The 18,055-nt window shown below is 38.0% G+C and overlaps 3 protein-coding genes across 3 annotated transcripts in view; all 3 read left to right on the top strand.

Moving 5' to 3' along the window:
- ETH_00002305 (uncharacterized protein) overlaps positions 1-793 on the top strand; it is a gene marked incomplete at both ends in the record, with an annotated part of 9,369 nt that extends 8,576 nt beyond the window's left edge. Inside the window, 2 exons of the mRNA XM_013378623.1 lie at positions 197-326; positions 690-793. Of these exons, the coding sequence (XP_013234077.1) occupies positions 197-326; positions 690-793 (234 nt within the window). The remainder of the gene's footprint in view (positions 1-196; positions 327-689) is intronic.
- Positions 794-6,352: 5,559 nt separating this feature from the next.
- Positions 6,353-9,039, top strand: ETH_00002300 (uncharacterized protein; the record flags this gene model as incomplete). Its single annotated transcript, XM_013378622.1, has 3 exons — positions 6,353-6,661; positions 7,029-7,049; positions 8,857-9,039. The coding sequence occupies 3 exons, from the start codon at positions 6,353-6,355 to the stop codon at positions 9,037-9,039; spliced, it is 513 nt and encodes a 170-aa protein (XP_013234076.1).
- Positions 9,040-16,934: 7,895 nt separating this feature from the next.
- The window catches only part of ETH_00002295 (C2 domain-containing protein, putative), a gene marked incomplete at both ends in the record, with an annotated part of 14,819 nt that continues 13,698 nt past the window's right edge, over positions 16,935-18,055 (top strand). The window contains one exon of the mRNA XM_013378621.1: positions 16,935-16,970. Within this exon, the coding sequence (XP_013234075.1) occupies positions 16,935-16,970 (36 nt within the window). The remainder of the gene's footprint in view (positions 16,971-18,055) is intronic.

The raw sequence follows: 18,055 nt of genomic DNA, 5'->3' as shown, positions 1-18,055 counted from the left end.
AGCAGCTGCAGCAGCAGCTGCAGCAGTAGCAGGGGGAGCTGCTGCTGCTGCCGCAGCAGCAGCAGGAGTAAAAGCAGCAGCAGCAACAGCAGCAACAGCAGCAGCAGCGACAGGCCCAGCAGCAGCTGCGTAAGCAGCAGCGTAAGCAGCAGCAGCAGCAGCAGCAGTCAGTAGTTGAGTGTGTTTTGTGCTGCAGAAGCACTTGAAGGAGGAAAGGGAAATGATTTTAAATCAAAAAATAAATTTGGAAGATATCAACTTTGCTGTTAAGGCCTATTTGCTCGAAGGAGGCTTCAGCAAAACCCTCAACGCCCTCAGGGACAAAAGTAAACCCTAAACCCTAAATCCTAAACCCTAAACCCTAAATCCTAAAGCCTAGACCGTAAACGTTGAACCCTAAGCCCTAAACCCTGAACCCTAAACCCTAAACCCTTAACCCCGAACCTTAAACCCTAAACCGTAGAGCGTAGGAGCTAAACCGTAGGTGCTGAAACCTAAATTCTACACCTAAACCCTAAACCCTAAACCCTAAACCCTAAACCCTGCAGCAGGGCCTTTGACTAGTTGGTCTGAATTTGTTCTTTATTTTTGCTCGCTACTTATAACTATTTTTTATTTGTTAATAAGTAAACAAATAAATAAATAAACTAATTAATTAATTGTTAGTTTGTTTGTTTGTTCTTCTTTAGTTTCTTTTAATTACAACTTCCATTTGCTGCTGCTGTTTGGTTTGCTGCAGCAGCAGCGGGGGAGTCGGAAGCAGCAGCAAAAGGAGAAAAAGCAAATGAATTAAATAAAACAAATAAAACAAATAAAATTAATAAAATTAATAAAATTAATAAAGAAAATGAAGCCGAAGAAACAAAAGCCGAAAAAGACGCGCAGCACCCAGCTGTCTGTACACCCCAAAACAACGCCCTCGACTCCTCTTCCGACGAAGTGAGAAGTTTTATTTTATTTTATTTTATTTTATTTTATTTTATTTTATTTTATTTTATTTTATTTTATTTTATTTTATTTTATTTTATTTTGTTTTATTTTATTTTATTTTATTTTATTTCATTTCATTTCATTTTGTTTTGTTTGTCTAATTTAATTTAATTTAATTTGGCTTATTTTAATTGAACTAGTTTTGTTTAATTTATTTAATTTATTTAATTTAGTTAATTTATTCAACTTATTTAGCCACTTTAGTCGTTTAATTTATTTACTTTATCTCTTTTATTTATAACCGTTTAATTTAGTTAATTTATTTAATTTATTTATTTTTTTGTTTCTTTATTGGCTTGCTTGTTCTTTATTCAGCATTTCCTTTTTGTTTTTTTATTCGTTTGCTTTTTGCCAATTCGTTTGCTTTCTGTCATTCTGTCTTTGCTTGTTTATTTATTTACTTATTTTTTATTTATATTTATTTGTTTATATTTATTTATGTATTTATTTATTTATTGTTTATTTACCTATTTATATTTATTTTTTTATTTATTTGTTTATTTATTGTTTTTTATTTGTTTGTATGTTTGCCCTTTGAACGCTCATGTACCATTAATTACATAGCAATTTAACAAACTTTTATTTTTTTCTTCTTTGTTTTTATCTCCTTTCAAACATTTTTCTTTGCTGCAGGAAAGAAGCAGCAGCAGCAGCAGCAGCAGCAGCGGCAGCAGCAGCAGCAGCAGCAGCGAGGAAGCTGCTGCAGTTGTGCTGTGGCCGCGAGCTGTGCCGCGCCTTTTGCGGCGCTCTCTTGCCCTTCGCAGCAGTAAATAATCAATTAATTAATTGAATTAATTAAATCAAATTAAGTAATTTAATTAATTCAACTAATTAATTAATTAAACTATATTATTTAATTGTTTATTTATTTGCTTTTTATTTGTTTCTTTGTTTATTCGTTACTTTACGAGCTATGAGGCGGAAGGCGCAGCTGCCGATGCTGGGCTTGAAGCCCCTAACCCTAAACCCTAAACCCTAAACCCTAAACCCTAAACCCTAAACCCTAAACCCTAAAAGAGTGTTTACGGTAGCTTCAGGGCCAATCAGCGAGCGGCGCTGCCTGTCCTTGAGACCATTTCCACCCTATTAATTAATAATTATTCATTTATTATTTCATTTATTTATTTATTTATTTTTCTATTTATTTATTTTTTTTTATTTTTTTATTTTCAGTAATTCGCGAGGCGATCATGGAGGGCCAAATAGGCCGGGCCATTTCTCTCTTAGACAAATTTTACCCTCTTGTTCTCCAGCCCTCAAAAGTGCGCAAATAAATAAATAAATAATAAATAATTAATAATTAATTAATTAATTAATTAATTAATTAATTAAATTGAATAAATTAAATAAATTAAATTAAATTAATTAATGGCAGTAAGATGGTGGCAGTTGCAATTGCAAATATTAAAATCCCGATATTGAATCAGTCCGCGGCCGTTTAGGGTTTAGCGTTTAGGGTTTAGGGTTTAGGGTTTAGGGTATACGGGTCCCCTTCACTGAAGCTGCTGCTGCTGCCGCTGCTGTAATTACCACTGCTGCTGTTGCTGCTGCTGCTGCTGCTGCTGCCACTGGCGCAGCAGTGCTGCTGCAGCCAGAGGAGCAGCAGCGCTGCCGTTTTTGCTGCTGCTGCTGCAGCACCGCAACCGCTGCTGCTGCTGCTGCAGCACCGCAACCCCCGCTGCTGCTGCTGCTGCTGCTGCGTGGCAGGACGAGTGCTGCAGACTTGCTGCTTTGCTGCTGAAAACTCAGTTTGTAATTGAATGTCTGAGGCCCCCCGCCAAAGACTGCAGCAAAGCCCTCGCCTTCGCCAGCGCCCATTTGCTGCCGCTCGCAGAAGAAACCACGGGGCCCCTCCACGCTGCCATTCATGTCTGCTGCTGCTGCTGCTGCTGCTGCTGCTGTTGCTGCTGCTGCTGCTGCTGCTGGCGCTGCTGATGCTGATGATGCTGATTTTTGCTGCTGTTGCTGCTGCTGATGTTGCTGCTGCTGGCGCTGCTGAGGCTGATGATGCTCATGCTGCTGCTGTTGCTGCTGCTGACGCTGCTGCTGTTGCTTCTGCTGTTGCTGCTGATGATGCTGATGGTGCTGCTGACGATGTTGCTAACTGCTCTTGCTGTTGCTGCTTCTGTTGCTGTTGCTTCTCATTCTGCAGATGCTTCTGTTGTTGCTGCTGTCAGTTGCTGTTGCTGCAGACTGCTGCTGTTGCTGCTGTCTCTAATGACGCTGCTGCTAATTGTTGTTGCTGCTGCTTCTAATTGCTTCATCTAGCTGCTGTTTCTCCTCCTGCTGCTGCTGCCGTGAATTCCCCTCTTCCTATCTGCCGCTGTCACTGCCGCTGCTGCTGCTGCTGCTGCTGCTGCTGCTGCACGAAGGAGCAGCAGCAACTTGTGGCTGCATGCAGGAGTGCCTGGGGCTGCTGGCCTATGAAGACCCCCAAAAAGGCCCTCTAGCAAATGTCTTCAGTCTCAGCCGCAGAGCACTTGCAGCCAGCGCCGTCAATAAAAGCATTTTAAGTAAGCAGCAGCAGCAGCAGCAGCAGCAGCAGCGCCAGCAGCAGTAGTATTTGTGGTAGCAGCAGCAGTCAGTAGCAGCAGCAGCAGCAGCAGTCAGTAGCAGCAGCAGCAGCAGTTGCAGTACTAGGTGCTAGTAAAACCAGCAGCAGCAGCAGCAGCAGCAGTACTTGCAACACTAGCAGCAGCAGCAGCAGCAGCAGCAGCTGTGGGGTGCTGGGGTGTATAGGCAGATGCGTTCGGTGTATGAGGCCTCGTTAGGAAGCAAAACTTTTATTTCTTTTCCAACATTTATTATTTGTTTATTTTTTCATGGTTTGTTTATTATTTATTTATTTATTTTATTTATTCATTTATTTATTTTTTGCTTTCAGAAAGACACTGCAACATTACCGTGTGGTCGCCGCTGGAGCTGATGGTGCGGCAGCTGGTGGCTTGCAGGTAAAAATAAAATAAAAGATTTGAATAAATAAATAAATAAATAAATAAGTAGATAAATAAATACTAAACGAATAAATAAATAATAACTAAATAAATAAATAAATAAATTGATCAATTAATTAATTGATGAGTGCATTTCTTTTTGCTGCTGGCCACTGCATGCCACATTTGCTTAATAAGTAGAAGCAGCAGCAGCAGATAGGCAGCAGCAGATAAGCAGCAACAGCAGCAGCAGCAGCAGCAGACGAGTAGGCAGCAGCGGGTTACTCTTCTGAGCAATTCGCAGAAGCAGGAGCAGCAGCAGATGCGCAATCAGCAGCAAAAGCAGCACCTAAGGGACCCCAAGAAGCGGCAGCAGCAACAGCAGCAGCAGCAGCAGCAGCAGCAGCTGTTGTGTTTGCTGCAGGAGTTTGCTGCGGAGCCTCGGGGGCTCTCGGGGCCCGCAGCCAACTGCACGGGAATTCGTGCATCCGCAGCCGCTGAGACTGCAGCGCAACAAATGAAACTGAGCAGCAAATTAAATAAATTAAATTATCATTTTCGACAATTTAATGGCCAAGGGCCCACCTGCTGCTGTTGCTGCTGCTGCTGCTGCTGCTTTGCTGCTGTTGCTGCTGCTGCTGCTGCTGCTTTGCTGCTGCGGCAGCGGCGGTGTTAGCAGGAAGAACGGCAGCGCGAGCAGCAGCAGCAGCAGCAGCAGGAAAGGCTGCTGGCTGCTGCTGAGCTGCTTCTTTGGCTTCTTCTTTGTTTTGTGCTGCTCTCTAGTACTTTTTGTCGTTTATTTTTACTTTGTTTTTGCCGCTTATTGCTGCTCTTGCTGCTGCTGCTGGCGGCACTCTTTAGTCCTAGTTGCTTAGCTGTTGCTGCAGCTTTCTTGACCTGCTGCTGCTGTTGGTACTGCTGCTGCTTTGTGCCGCTCCTGCTGCTGCTGCTGCAGATGTTCTATTAGGCAGCTGCTGCTAGTGCTGCTGCTGCTGCTGCTGCTGCTGCCGCTGCTGCTGCTGCTGCTGCTGCTTTACTCTAAGTGCTGCAGCGGAGGGTTTCTAGTTTGCTAGAACAGCTTCTGCAGCTGCTGATATTCAGGTGTACGTACACCCCACACCCCACAAGCTCGCCGCGACTCTTTGAGGTGTACATACACCTCAACTAGTCCAAACTTCGAGGACAGGCGCTGGGGTGTACGTACACCCGACGCCCCACACCCTGCTTGTGGGGCAAAGTAGGGTGTACGTGCACCCCACACTAGTGAGCTCTTGCCTGTGGCCTGAGCTGTAGATACACCGCGTAGGATTTGAATTTCGGGGCCAGGCATTCAGGTGTACGTACACCTGGGGCAGCAGCAGCAGCAGCAGCAGCAGCGGGGGCAGCAGGGCGCCAAAAGAGGCGTTTTAAAGCCATTTTTCCCTTTTTAAGAAATTAATTTAATTGCATTTTGCAAATAAATGAGTTTCCTTCGATTTGAGGCGCTGCCTTCTTCGCTGCTGGGGTGTATCGACACGGGACGGAGAGCGACGCCCAGGGGCGTCGGGAATTTTTTTGTTTGTTTGAAGACCTCAGAAATGAATTAATTGGAGATAAATGCATGCAAAGAATGAAAACTTTAATATTTATTATTATAATTACTTTTATTATTACTATAGTCTCTATTTATTTCCTCTTTTTGCAGACACGAGCTGCTGCAGCGAGAAGTGGGGGTGTGGGCCGCTCCCCGCGCCTGGCTGCAGCAGAAAAAGCGTTTCTTTTCGAGAAAAAACTGAAAAAACGAAATCAAATGGTACTTTTGATCATTTGTCTTCCAAAAGGGAATTTCGGGGATAGAGAAGAGGCGAGAGGTGAGTCTGTTGATGCTGCTGCTGCTGCTGGGGTGTACATACAGCAGCAGCAGGGGGCGCTGCGACGGCGGCAGTTGATCGCGAGAGAATGGATTTATTTTTGAAAATTAATTAAATTCAGCTAAATGAATTCTTTCGAATTTAATAAACAAATTAGAGAAGGGCAGAAAGCGAGTTTCTGCAGCCTCCTGACCGGCGAGCCCTGCTTGCTTCCTGGGGCTGCTGCCCGGCCCTGGGATTTGCGTTTTCTCTGTATCTTTTAGTGTTTTTTGCATATTTATTGGATTTTAAATGCAAATTAGAGTTAATGGGCACAACTAAACCCTAAAAAAGGGTTTAGGGTCTGCGGAAAGGCGGGCGCGGCGACACCGCAGCCGACCGGCGCCGGGGGCGGGCTGCGCGCGGTGTCTGTACAGCTGAGCCTGCAGCCGTTTTTGCGCTCGTTTGAACGCCATTTTGGAATTTAAATGTTTTATTTTGAATAAAAAGAAGAGTTAAATAAAGCATGCGGCCTGGGGCCTCGCGGGAGGTGGTTTTTCTTTGTTTTGGGCGCGTCGGCAGCGCCGCAGCTGCGAAAAAATGGATCTAAAAGCTCCCCTTTTGCTGCTGCTGGCTGCTGCTGCTGCTGCTGCTGCTGCTGCAGCACCCGCAGCCTTCAACTTCAGCACCATGGCCTTCGAAGACGCCGACAGCGCAGCAGCAGCAGCAGCAGCAACAGCACTCCCTGCTGCTGTTTGGGGGCCCCCCCGGGGGGCCCCAACTGCGCCAGAAGTGCTGGCAGCAGAACAATTCAACAAAAAAGATTTTTTTAAAATTGCTGCTGCTGCTTCTCTTCTTCTCCTCGCCCTCTTCGCCCTCTCCGCCAAAAAGAAAAAGGCCGTCGCACAGGTAAACCCTAAACCCTAAACCCTAAACCCTAAACCCTAAACCCTCAGTTGTGTCTTTCAAGCGGCTCCCGAGGCCTGGAGCGAGTGGGGCGCTACGGCGCAGCTCTAAACCGTAAGGAGGCTGCCAAAACCCCAAACCCTAAACCTTAAACCCTAAACCTTAAACCCTAAACCCTAAACCCTAAACCCTAAACCCTAGATTCGAAGCTCCGAAGGGTACTGCTGCTGCTGCTGCTGCTCACTTTTGCTCTGCAACAGATAGATAGTTGCCAGTGTAGCCTCAGGGGCACCCTAAACCCAAACCCTAAACCCTAAACCCTAAACCCTGGTGTTTTGCTGTGCTGATGTGGTTTGTTTGTTTGCGGCAGAGTTTTGAACAATTTATGGAGGTGAGCGTCAACCGCACTTCCCCAAATTCCAAACCCTAAACCCTAAACCCTAAACCCTAAACCCTCGGGGGATAAAAGGGCAAAGCTGTTTTATCTGCATCTGGTTTCTGCGGCAATCAGAGGGAGGTGAGTCTTCAAGCCCCAAACCCTAAACCCCAAACCCTAAACCCTGATTCCAAAACCCTAAACCCTAAACCCTAAACCCTGAGTCCAAAACCCTAAACCCTAAACCCTCCTCAGTGCACATCTTTATGAGTTTTTATTTACCTCGGTGAAGAAAGTGAGGCTTCTTAATCTTTAGCCCCACTTAGCTATTTAAAGCCTCAACAGGGGACAATTAATTAAATTAATTAATTAAATAATTAAAGAATTAATTAAATTAATTAAATACTTAATTAATTAAATTAATTAAATAATTAATTAATTAAATTAATTAATTGATTGATCAATTAATTAATTAATTACTTAAATTAATCAAGCAATTAATTATTTAATTAAATTAATTAAGTGAAATAAATAAATAATTCATTAATGGGAGGGCCCACCTGTGCTGCACGCCGGCTGTTTTTACGGTGTACGTACACCTCAAACGAAGTGCGTGCGTTCGCGCCGCCGCAGCAGGAGCAGCAGCAGGAGCAGCAGCAGGGGGTGCATTTGGTGGTTAAATTGGGGCCTGGAGGCTCGAATTGAACAAAAAAGAAAACATTTTTAGTTTTGATTTTATTTATTTCAAAGATTGTGAGATTTGATGCAGATTTAATTCTTTTTGGAGTCCGGGGGTTTGCGGGCGCTGGGGTGTATAGGCAGCTCGGACTTGCGCGGCTGCTGCTGGCCCCTGCAGGGGGTGAGCGGGAAATCAAATAAATGAAAATTAAATCTTTTATTTTCAAATTACATCAATTGTTTTATTTATTTTTCCAAAAATAAATGCCTTTGCTCTTCAATCCTCTTAATTGCTGTTTGCCGTCTTTGTTTCTGCAGGAAACGCAGTTCTCGCCGCCGCCGACTAAACCCTAAACTCTAAACCCTAAACCCTAAACCCTAAACCCTAAACCCTTAAATTTAGGTAGCTGTGCACACGCGACAGCTAGTGCGTACCTCTAGGACTAGAGTTCAGCGTCTATGGTTTAAGGTTAGGGTTTAGGGTTTATGACGTAGGGTTTAGGGTTTGTTGTTTAGGCTTTAGGGTATAGGGTTTAGGGTTTAGGGTTTAGGGCTGGCCGCAGGACTTCTTTTATTTTAAATTAATTTTTTTTTGTTTTTGAACAAATTCAAATAAAAGGTTGTACGTCGGCAAAGGAACAAAACGCATGCAATTACAAATATAAATATAAATATATGAATGATTACAAATATAAATTAAAATAAAAATAAACATATAAATATAAACATAAATATAAATATATATATAAATGTAAATATAAATATAAATATAAATATAAATATAAATATAAATATAAGTATAAATATAAATATAAAGTAATATAAATACAGGTATAAATATAAATATAAATATAAATATAAGTATAAATATAAATATAAAGTAATATAAATACAGGTATAAATCTGAATGTAAATGCAAATATAAATGTAAATATAAATATAAATAGAAATATAAACAGAACTACATACATGAATACGAATATAAATAAACATAATTGTATATTTACTTTATATTTTTATAAGTATATATAAATCCCGTTTTAGTCTTTTTGGCTTCGCGCTTTAGCAGCAGCCATTTCTTTTTTGTTTAAAAAAGTAAATTCAATGAAACCTCTAGAAGAGCCTCTTTTTGCTTTTTATTTAGTTGCAGCAGCAGCAGCAGCAGCGCAAGAGGCAGCAGCCGCAGCGCAGGAAGCAGCAGCTGCGCAGACAGCAGCAGCAGCGCAGACAGCAGAAGCAGCAGCGCAGACAGCAGCAGCAGCAGCAGCAGCAGTCGCAGCAACAGCAACAACGGCAGCAGCAGCAGCAATTACAACTTTGTTTTTAGTGAATTTTGAAATTGCAGGAAGTGCGTTTACGGGAGTGCAGCAGCGCGCTGAGGTGTACGTACACCTGAGCTCGCGCCCTCCAAAACGCATGCAAGTTCTTCTTTGTTGCGCGAATAGAAATCAAATTTAAATGAATTAATTGAATATTTATTGCATTATTTGTCATTTTAGAATATTTAAATTACAAAATAAGACAGAATTTTTCAAAATTGCAATTTTCCACCCTGGGTCATTCGGGTATACATACACCCGGTTCGGGTGTCTGCGCAGCCTCGCCTTAGCTCGAATTGGGTTTTCCGTCGTTCATTTAATTCAAATTTAGTCAAAAAGGGAAATAAATATTATATTTTTAAAACCACTTTAAATTGCATTTGCTGCAGTTTGAGATGCCTTTGTGTTGGCTGAACAAGAAATTAAATTGCCCTTTAAATCTCTTGAAATCAGAGAGTGAGATACTAACAGCTGCTGCTGCTGCTGCTGTTACTGTTGCTGCTGCTGCTGCATCAGCAGCAGCAGCAGAACGTCACGAAGCATGTTTCTGGGCGTGAGGTGTACGTACACCCTATCAGTCAGTAAGCTTCCAAATGATTTTCTTCACTTCGCGTCGAAAGCAGTGAACTGCAAACCCTAAACCCTAAAGCCTTAACCCTAAACCCTTATTCCAAACCCTAGGGCTTGCGGTTTGGGTGCAAATGTGGACCAAAGTTGCAAAACAAAAATGAAAAGTTAAAAAACTGAAAAGACACCCCACAGGCAGTGAGGCCCGCAGCTGTCTGTACACCTCAACTTCTGCTCGCAGGGGCCTCCAGCTAGCCACAGCTGGCTGCAGCTAGCTGTAGCTAGCTGCTTCCTTAGCTAGCCATAGCTAGCTCCTTCAGCAGCTAGCCACAGCTAGCTACTGCTGTAGTGCTAGCTAGCCAGAGCTAGCTGCAGCTAACTACAGCTACGCACTTAGCTAGCTGCCTCGCAAGCTAGCTATCCACGCGTGCCCAGCTAGCTAGCTAGCTACCTGGCTAGGGAGCTAGCTAGCTAGCTGGCCAGCTGCCTAGTTAACTAGTTAGCTAGCTAGCTGTCAGTTGCCGTTGACTGACTGTCCCGCTTCAGCGAGTAAGCAAACACCTCAGCCCAAAAAATAGAAATTGAGCTTCCTGCAGGCTAGCTAGCTGTTCAATAAGCTAGCTAGCTAGCTAGCTAGCTAGCCAGACAACCTACTGAAAAGCAGCTAGCTAGCTGGCTAGCCAACTCTCTGTTTATCTTTCTATCCATCTAGCTAGCTAGCTAGATCGCTTCAGCGATAGATGAGCCACTTAACTGGCGTTCACTGCGGTTGCAGGGAGTAAGAACAACAAGTAGCTAGCTAGCCAGTTAGCTAGTTAGCTAGCTAGCTAGCTAGCTAACCAGCTAGATAGCTAGCTAGCTGGATAGCTGGCTGATTGGCTGGGGACCCAGCTAGCTAGCTCTGTGGCTAGGCAGCTAGCTAGCTAAGTGGTTAGCTGGGCAGAGAGCCAAGTGGCTAGTCAGGGTGTAGGATTTAGAGTTTAGGGCGTAGGGTTTAGGGTTTAGGGTTTAGGGTTTAGGGATTAGGGTTACGGCTGCACCTGAAGACTGTGCGTTTTCTCCAAGAAAGTGGAAGCTAAACCCTCAATTTAAAAGCTATTTATTCTTTTATTGCATTTGGACTTTATTGGATTTCTTTTTTATTTTTATTTATTTGAAAATAAACTTTTTTAAATTCCACAAAATCATTTCTTCTTTCTAATAGAGCTGCAAACGGCTGCGCCTCGAACTGCAGAAACTCGAGCTCGTGAGTCTGCAGGCCGTGGCAGCCTGAGGCAGCTAGCTAGCTAGCTAGCTAGCTAGCTAGCTGGCTAGCTAGCTAGCTGCACAGCTAGGTGGCTAGCCTGCTAGCTAGGTAGGTAGATACCTAGCCAGCTGCAAAGCTAGGTAGCCAGCTAGTTGTGAAGCTAGTTAGCTAGCTAGCTGCGAAACTAGGTGGCTAGCTAGCTTTACATCTAGGTAGCTAGCTAGCTAGCTGCTTAGGTAGCTAGCTAGCTAGCTGCTTAGTTGCCTGGCTAGCTTCATATGTGTCTAGATAACTGCTTTGGTAGGCAGGTAGCTAGCTAGCTGGCCAGCATGGTAGATAGCTGCTCATGTGGCTAGCCAGATGGTTGGCTAGCTAGCTAGCTGCAGCTAGCCAGCTAGCTATCTAGTTGCTTGGGTAGTAGCTACTGAGGAGTCTAGCTAGCTAGCTAGCTAGCTAGCTATTTAGCTAGCCAACTGGACAGCCATCAAGCCATTTGGCTAGCTAGCTACTCAGCTGTCTGGCTAGCTAGCGAGTAGGTGCTTTGAGGTGTCTGTACACCTGTACACCTGTCTGTACACCTGGAGAACAGCCACTGTGATTTCGCCGTTTTCGCAGGTGGTGAGCAAAACCCTAAAGCCTAAACCCTAAACCCTAAACCCTAAGATGAATGCCCGGCCTAGCCGGCAAGGGATAGGGCGCACGATTTCATTTTAGGGTTTAGGGTTCGGCGTTGCGGCTAGGTGCGACTGCACTGGTGTTTTGGTTTCAGCGCTTAGGGTTTAGGGTTTAGGGTTTAGGGTTTAGGGTTTAGGGTTCTCCATAAATGAAACGCGTGGCCTAAGGATGTGCGTGGAAAGTCACCGAAGAGAGAAAAATAAAAAAAGGGAAATAAAAAAACATAAATAAAAAATAAAAAATTTGAAAAGCTCCTGGCCTCCCCCTGTGGTGTACGTACACCTGAAGCAAGGGAGTGCTTTCTTTCGCAGGTTGTGCGTTGGCATTTTTTCTTTCATTTAAATTTAATTTCCAGTTTAATAAACAAATAAATATATTTGTTTTTTAATTCTAAATAAATAATAAATTAATTAATTTTGCGGCAACGGATCCAGATCGTGCGCCAGTTCTGTCCATTTTTGTTTATCTGTATTTAAATGCTCAGTAATTCGACTGTTTTATTATTCAGTTATATTTAGGGTTTAGGGTTTAGGGTTTAGGGTTTAGGGTTATGTAGTAATTCACATTTGTATTTTTATTTATATTTAGGGCTGCTTAACTAATTTTTCTGTCTTTTCGCCCACGGCCATTCGTGGCCGCTGCACTTTCTCTACTTTTCCCAGTTTCCTTAATCTAACTAATTCGAGAGTTTTTATTGTTTTAATAGATTTAATTGATTAAATAGATTTAATTGATAAATTTTAATGAAAAAGGAATTAATTAAATGCATTTTCAGCCAAATTTGACGATTTCATTGCCAGCCAAACGCCGGCCAGCTTTTGAGGTGTATGTACACCTCAGATGCGTGTGCGCTCAGCCGCACTTGTACTTTTCGAATCCAGGAAGTAAATGAAAATAAAATGAAGAAATGAAAGTTGAATGAAATGAAAATGCATTTTAGAAAATAAAATTAAAAGAATTTAAAGTTTATTTGTTGATGCATTTCATTCAGAAAAGGCGAACGGCGCAGTTCAGAAATAGTTGAATTTGTGGACAAGTCGATGAATTGGAGGCAAATAAATAAATGAGTTTAAAATAACATAAAATAAAACAAATTATTAAAATAAATAAAATATAATAGCAAACAAAAATAAAAAATAATAAAAGTGGAAATGCAATTCAACAATTGCATTTCAGATTGTAAGGCTCCTCACGCCCGCCCGCCTCCTCCGCAGCAGCGGAAAAAAGAAATAAATGAATAAATAAATGATCAAATAACAATTGAATATTTAATATATGATATTAAACAAACAAATATTTATTTTTTTAGTCTTCAGGAAGTAAATAAAGAAACAATTTGTTCTCTTTTGCTGCTGCTGCAGCAGCGGTGGGTTATTTGAGGTGTACGTACACCTCAACGCCCAGGCGGTGCGTCTTGCAATTCTTGTTTTTGCTTTTAATCATTAAATATATTTTTAAATTTTAATTTGATTTATTTGATGCATTTTGTCTTTCAATCCACATTAATCTTTTATTAGGTCCCCCAACGCTTCCTCAAGGAAGTGCGGCCCCTTCAGACCCTAAACCCTAAACCCTAAACCCTAAACCCTGAACAGCTCTTACCTTCAAACCCTAAACCCCAGACCCTAAAAACGAGAAAAAGGTTCTTTTATTTGGGATGCGAAAGCAAGTTCATTAAACTTCATCTAATACAAAATAAATAAATAAATAAGTGAATAAATAAATAGATAAACAATAAATAAATAAATAAATAAATAAGATCCTAATCAATAGTATTGCGAAGAATAAATGTGTTTCTTATCGCCAAGCAAAGGTCCAAAAGCGTTTATATTTTAAAACTTGGAGAAATAATTTATTTTTAATTTTGAACAAATCAAATAATCGAATTCTTTAAAACTTTTATTTCTGAAGTCCGTGAGTTTGTCTTTTGAGTTAATCTCATTTTTTTGTTTTTTTCTTTCCGTTTTTATTGATTTCTATTCATTAATTAATTGATTGAATTAATTAATCAGTTACTAAATTAAATTAATTAATTAATTGAGCAAATTAAATCAAATTCAATTAAATTAATTTACTGAATTGAGTTAAATAAATTTAAAAATAGTTAATTAAATTAAATGAATTAATTCAATTACCTATTTAATTAACTTTTTTATTTCGGGTAGATAGTGAGTCTCGAAGCAAATGGAAAATAAATTTATTTATTTTTAATTCCATTTACAGATATAAAAACCAAAAAAGAAAATTAAAAAAATTAAAATAAAATAATTTTAAATGAATTAAATGATGAAACGAACGAGGGATTCAAAAGGTCGTTTTTTTCAATTGTTTTATTTAATTAAAGTTTATGCAGTTTAGTTTTTCTTTTAAACTCATTAAATTGAAATTAACTGAAATTAGTTTGAATTAATTAATATTAATTAAAATTAATGAAAAATAATTAAAATTAATTAAAAGTAATTGAATTCAACTAAAATTAAAATGCTAACACCTCCAACTAGGACTTCCACAAAAAAGAAAGTGGGTCTAAAAACTATTGCAGGAATTCAAGAGCCGCTTCTGTGAGGTTTAGGCTTTAGATGCTAGGGTTTAGGGTTTAGGGTTTAGGGCTTAGGGTTTAGGGTTTAGGGTTTGAAACTGAAGGGAGTGCGCTTTCGTTGTAGCTCCCTTTTTCCTTGGTTGAAAAAGTTTAGGGCACCCTTAAACTACGGTTCTATCCTTAAGGGTTTAGGGTTTAGGGTTTAGGGTTTACGGTTTAGGGTCCGGGGTTCAGGGTTTCGGGATTATGTCCTCTGTGAGCTTTAGAAACATTATGAACATCACAATTTTGACTTACTTTACTTTTTACTAACCAATTAAATTAAATTAAATTAAATTGATTTGAAGAGCTCTTCGGACTCTTCGGACTCCTTTGTGTGTCTACCGGAGCTGTCTGTACACCTGAACAATTGGCGCAGGCGCAGAATGTAATTTTCTTTAATTGCATTTATCTCAAATTATTATTTTTAATTTTATATTAATAGATGAATAATTAATAATTAATAATTAATTACTCATTATTTATTATTTATTATTTGTTAGTTATAAATTACTATTTATTGTTTGTTATTTCCAACATGTCCCTGAGGCGCTGACAAATTGGCCTAGAATATAAATAAATAAATAAATAAATAAATAGATGCAAGAAAATAAATAATAAAAGAAAATAGATATAAATAACATATAATAAAAATAAATAAAAATAAATGATTAAAGGAAAATAACAAAGTAGAAACTGCACAAGATGAAGTAGAGAGATATTTGATTAACAATAATTAATTATTTAATTAATTAATTTATTAGTCAAGTTAAGTTATTTGATAGAATTAATTACTTCAATTAATTTAATTAAGCTAATTGGTTTAATTAAACTAACTAAATTACTTAATTAACTTTAAATAATTATTTATTCAATTTAGCGACAAGGAGAGTTGCAGAAGGTAAGCACAAGTCCCAGAAAGCGAACTCTTTATAACAAAGTCGAAAATAAATAAATAAATAAATACGTAAATGAATAAATACATAAATTAATTTATTAATTAAAAAAGATAAATAAATAAAATAAATAAATTAAAAATTAATTAATGAATCAGTTTGAAACTTTTGAAATTACATCAGAGTCAAGTGGCAGAACAAAACGAGTCATGAGAAATAAAACTAAAATAAAAGAAATAAATAATTGCAATATGAATTAAATAATAAAGCCAGACAAAATAAATAAAAATGAATAAAGAAATAAGATTAAATTAATAAAAATAAAATACAATAAAAATAGAAATAATAATTATTTAAATGTCTTTTAACCTTTTCAGGAGGAGGCGGTGAGCGGCAAATTAAAAAGGAATTAAATTAAATTATTTGAATTAATTCAATTTAATTAAATTAATCTTAATTCAATTTAATTGAATTAATTAATTTTGATTTAATTTAATTTAATTTAATTTAATTTAATTTAATTTAATTTAATTAGATGAACTAGTTCAAAAGATTAATCTTTTTCTTCTCGTTTGACGGATTCGTCTGCTGCAGCGGCAGCAGAAGCAGCAGCAGCAACAGCAGCAGCAGCTGCTGCTGCTGCTGTCTTAGTGCCCTTTTTATCTTTACTCTTATCATATCTTTATGCTTATATTTCTATTTATATTTAAATGTAAAAGCATATATACTTTCATATTTACATATTTATATTTATATTTATATTTATATTTATATTTATATTTATATTTATATTTATATTTATATTTATATTTTTGTTTATACATATCTATATTTAGATATATATATTCATATTTATGTTTATATTTATATTTATATTTATATTTATATTTATATTTATATTTATATTTATATTTATATTTATATTTATATTTATATTTATATTTATATTTATATTTCAAATGCATACAAAGATATCCCTGGAGGCTTTCACTTTGGCTGCATGCAGGCAGTGAGTTTTGGGGCTTTGGGTTGCATGCGTTTGCAGCATTTTATTTTTATAATTAAATTGGCAAATTGCATTTAATTAATTTAATTTATTTTAACTAATTTAACTTATTTAATGCAAATTGCATATAATTAATTTAATTTATTTAATGCTATTAAATAGGCAAATTGGATTTAATTAATTTGATTTATTTTATAATTAAATTGGCAAATTGGATTTAATAAATTTCATTTATTCTTAAGATTAAATAGGCAAATTGGATTTAATTAATTTAATTTATTTGATGCAATTAAATTGGAAAATTGGATCCACTAAATTTAATTTATTTTATAATTAAGTTATCAAATTGGATTTAATGGATTTAATTTGTTTCACAATTAAATTGTCAAATTGCATTTAATGAATTTAAATCATTCCATGCAATTTAAAAACTCCCGAAGTCCAGCTCATGCCTCTTGCAGCGAGTGCGTGTCGAGAGTAAACAAGAGTGAATTGAAATGAATTAAAATGAATTAAAATGAATTAAAATGAATTAAAATAATGAATTAATATGATTTAAATCAATTTACATAAATTTAACCGAATTTAAATATATTCAAGTGAATTAAAATGAATCGATATGAATTAAAGTGAATTAAAATAAGTTAAAATTGAACTTGAACAAAAAAAACAAAAGTGGATCGAAATGGACAAAAATGGATTGAAATGGATAAGGCGGCAAAAGATAAATAGTAAAGAATAAATAATAGGTCATAAACAGCTGCAGTTTCTTCATACTGGACTTGGCCTTAGCTGGTGCGCTAAATTAGATTAAAAGAAGGAAAACATCTTAAAAATAGATAAAATAAGTTTTAAAATATAAAAATAAATGATAAATAATCCATATAATAAACGAGTAATTGGAAATGAAAACAAAAAATGGAAATTCATTAAAAATGGAAAGTCAAGGAAAGTCGAGTGAATTGGCTGAGGTGTACGTACACCTCAAAAGTGCAGCGGCGATGAAGAACTTTTTTGCCGGTTTTTTCCTTTTTTCTTTTTGTTTTTAAGCCTTTTCATTTAATTCTTTAAATTATTTAATTAGTTTTCATTTTTCATTCATTTATTTTCATTTTAAATTCATTTTCTTCCTTTTTCGATCCAACCTCCCGCTACAGAAGGTTGTCAGTTCGGCTCAGGCCCCGACTATAATAAATCTACGGGGAATTAATTGATTTGGAATTATAAATTCATCAACAAGGCCATCATAAATATATTAATAATAAACAAATAAATTAATAGCAGATACACTATATTATCTGCATAAATAATATGTATATATATATATATATACATATATATATTATGTGCATATATGTATATTTGCCATTAATATATTTGTTTATTATTAATATTTTTCTTTCAAATTTTCGGCAGCGAAAGGAGAGACAAAGCAGAGGAGCAGATTCTTTAAACTCACTAATTGATTAATTAATTAATTAATTGATTAATTAATTAATTAATTAATTGCTCAATTAACTAATTAATTTATTATGTTGGTTGATTATTGTTTATTTATTATTACTCTGCTTTGCTAATAATCAATCGACCCACAGATGGTGCGAGACCCCAAACCCTAAACCCTAAACCCTAAACCCTAGACCCTTGAGAGGCAGAGCTTTTGCTGCATTTGCTGCTACACTTAAACCACCGCAGCATTTGAGCAAAAGTCCTTTGCTGCCTCTTTTTGTTTATTACATTTGCAACAAATGGTATTTCAATTAAATTAATTGGTTGTCATTTATTTCTTTTCTTGTTTTGCTCGCAGGCAAGAGATGTGAGTCTTCTTTTGCATGCAAGTGGACCAGTAGACCTGTCGATACACCTCAGCTTCTGAGCTGTATGTACACCGCAGGCGGAGCTCTCTCAACAGCAACAAAAAAAGAAACAAAAGAGACTTTCGGGGGCCCCTCAAGGGGCCCCCCGAGGGGCCCCCAAGGGCAAACACAGACACTCTGGACTTCCCCAAGATGAGGGGCCCCCAGGGGGCTCCCAGGGGGCCCCTGCGGGGCCCCAG

The sequence above is a fragment of the Eimeria tenella genome, genomic scaffold (assembly GCF_000499545.2).
Source record: "Eimeria tenella Houghton genomic scaffold, Eth_scaff90, whole genome shotgun sequence".
Classification (NCBI taxonomy): domain Eukaryota; phylum Apicomplexa; class Conoidasida; order Eucoccidiorida; family Eimeriidae; genus Eimeria; species Eimeria tenella.
This window is presented reverse-complemented; position numbering and strand designations above follow the sequence as displayed.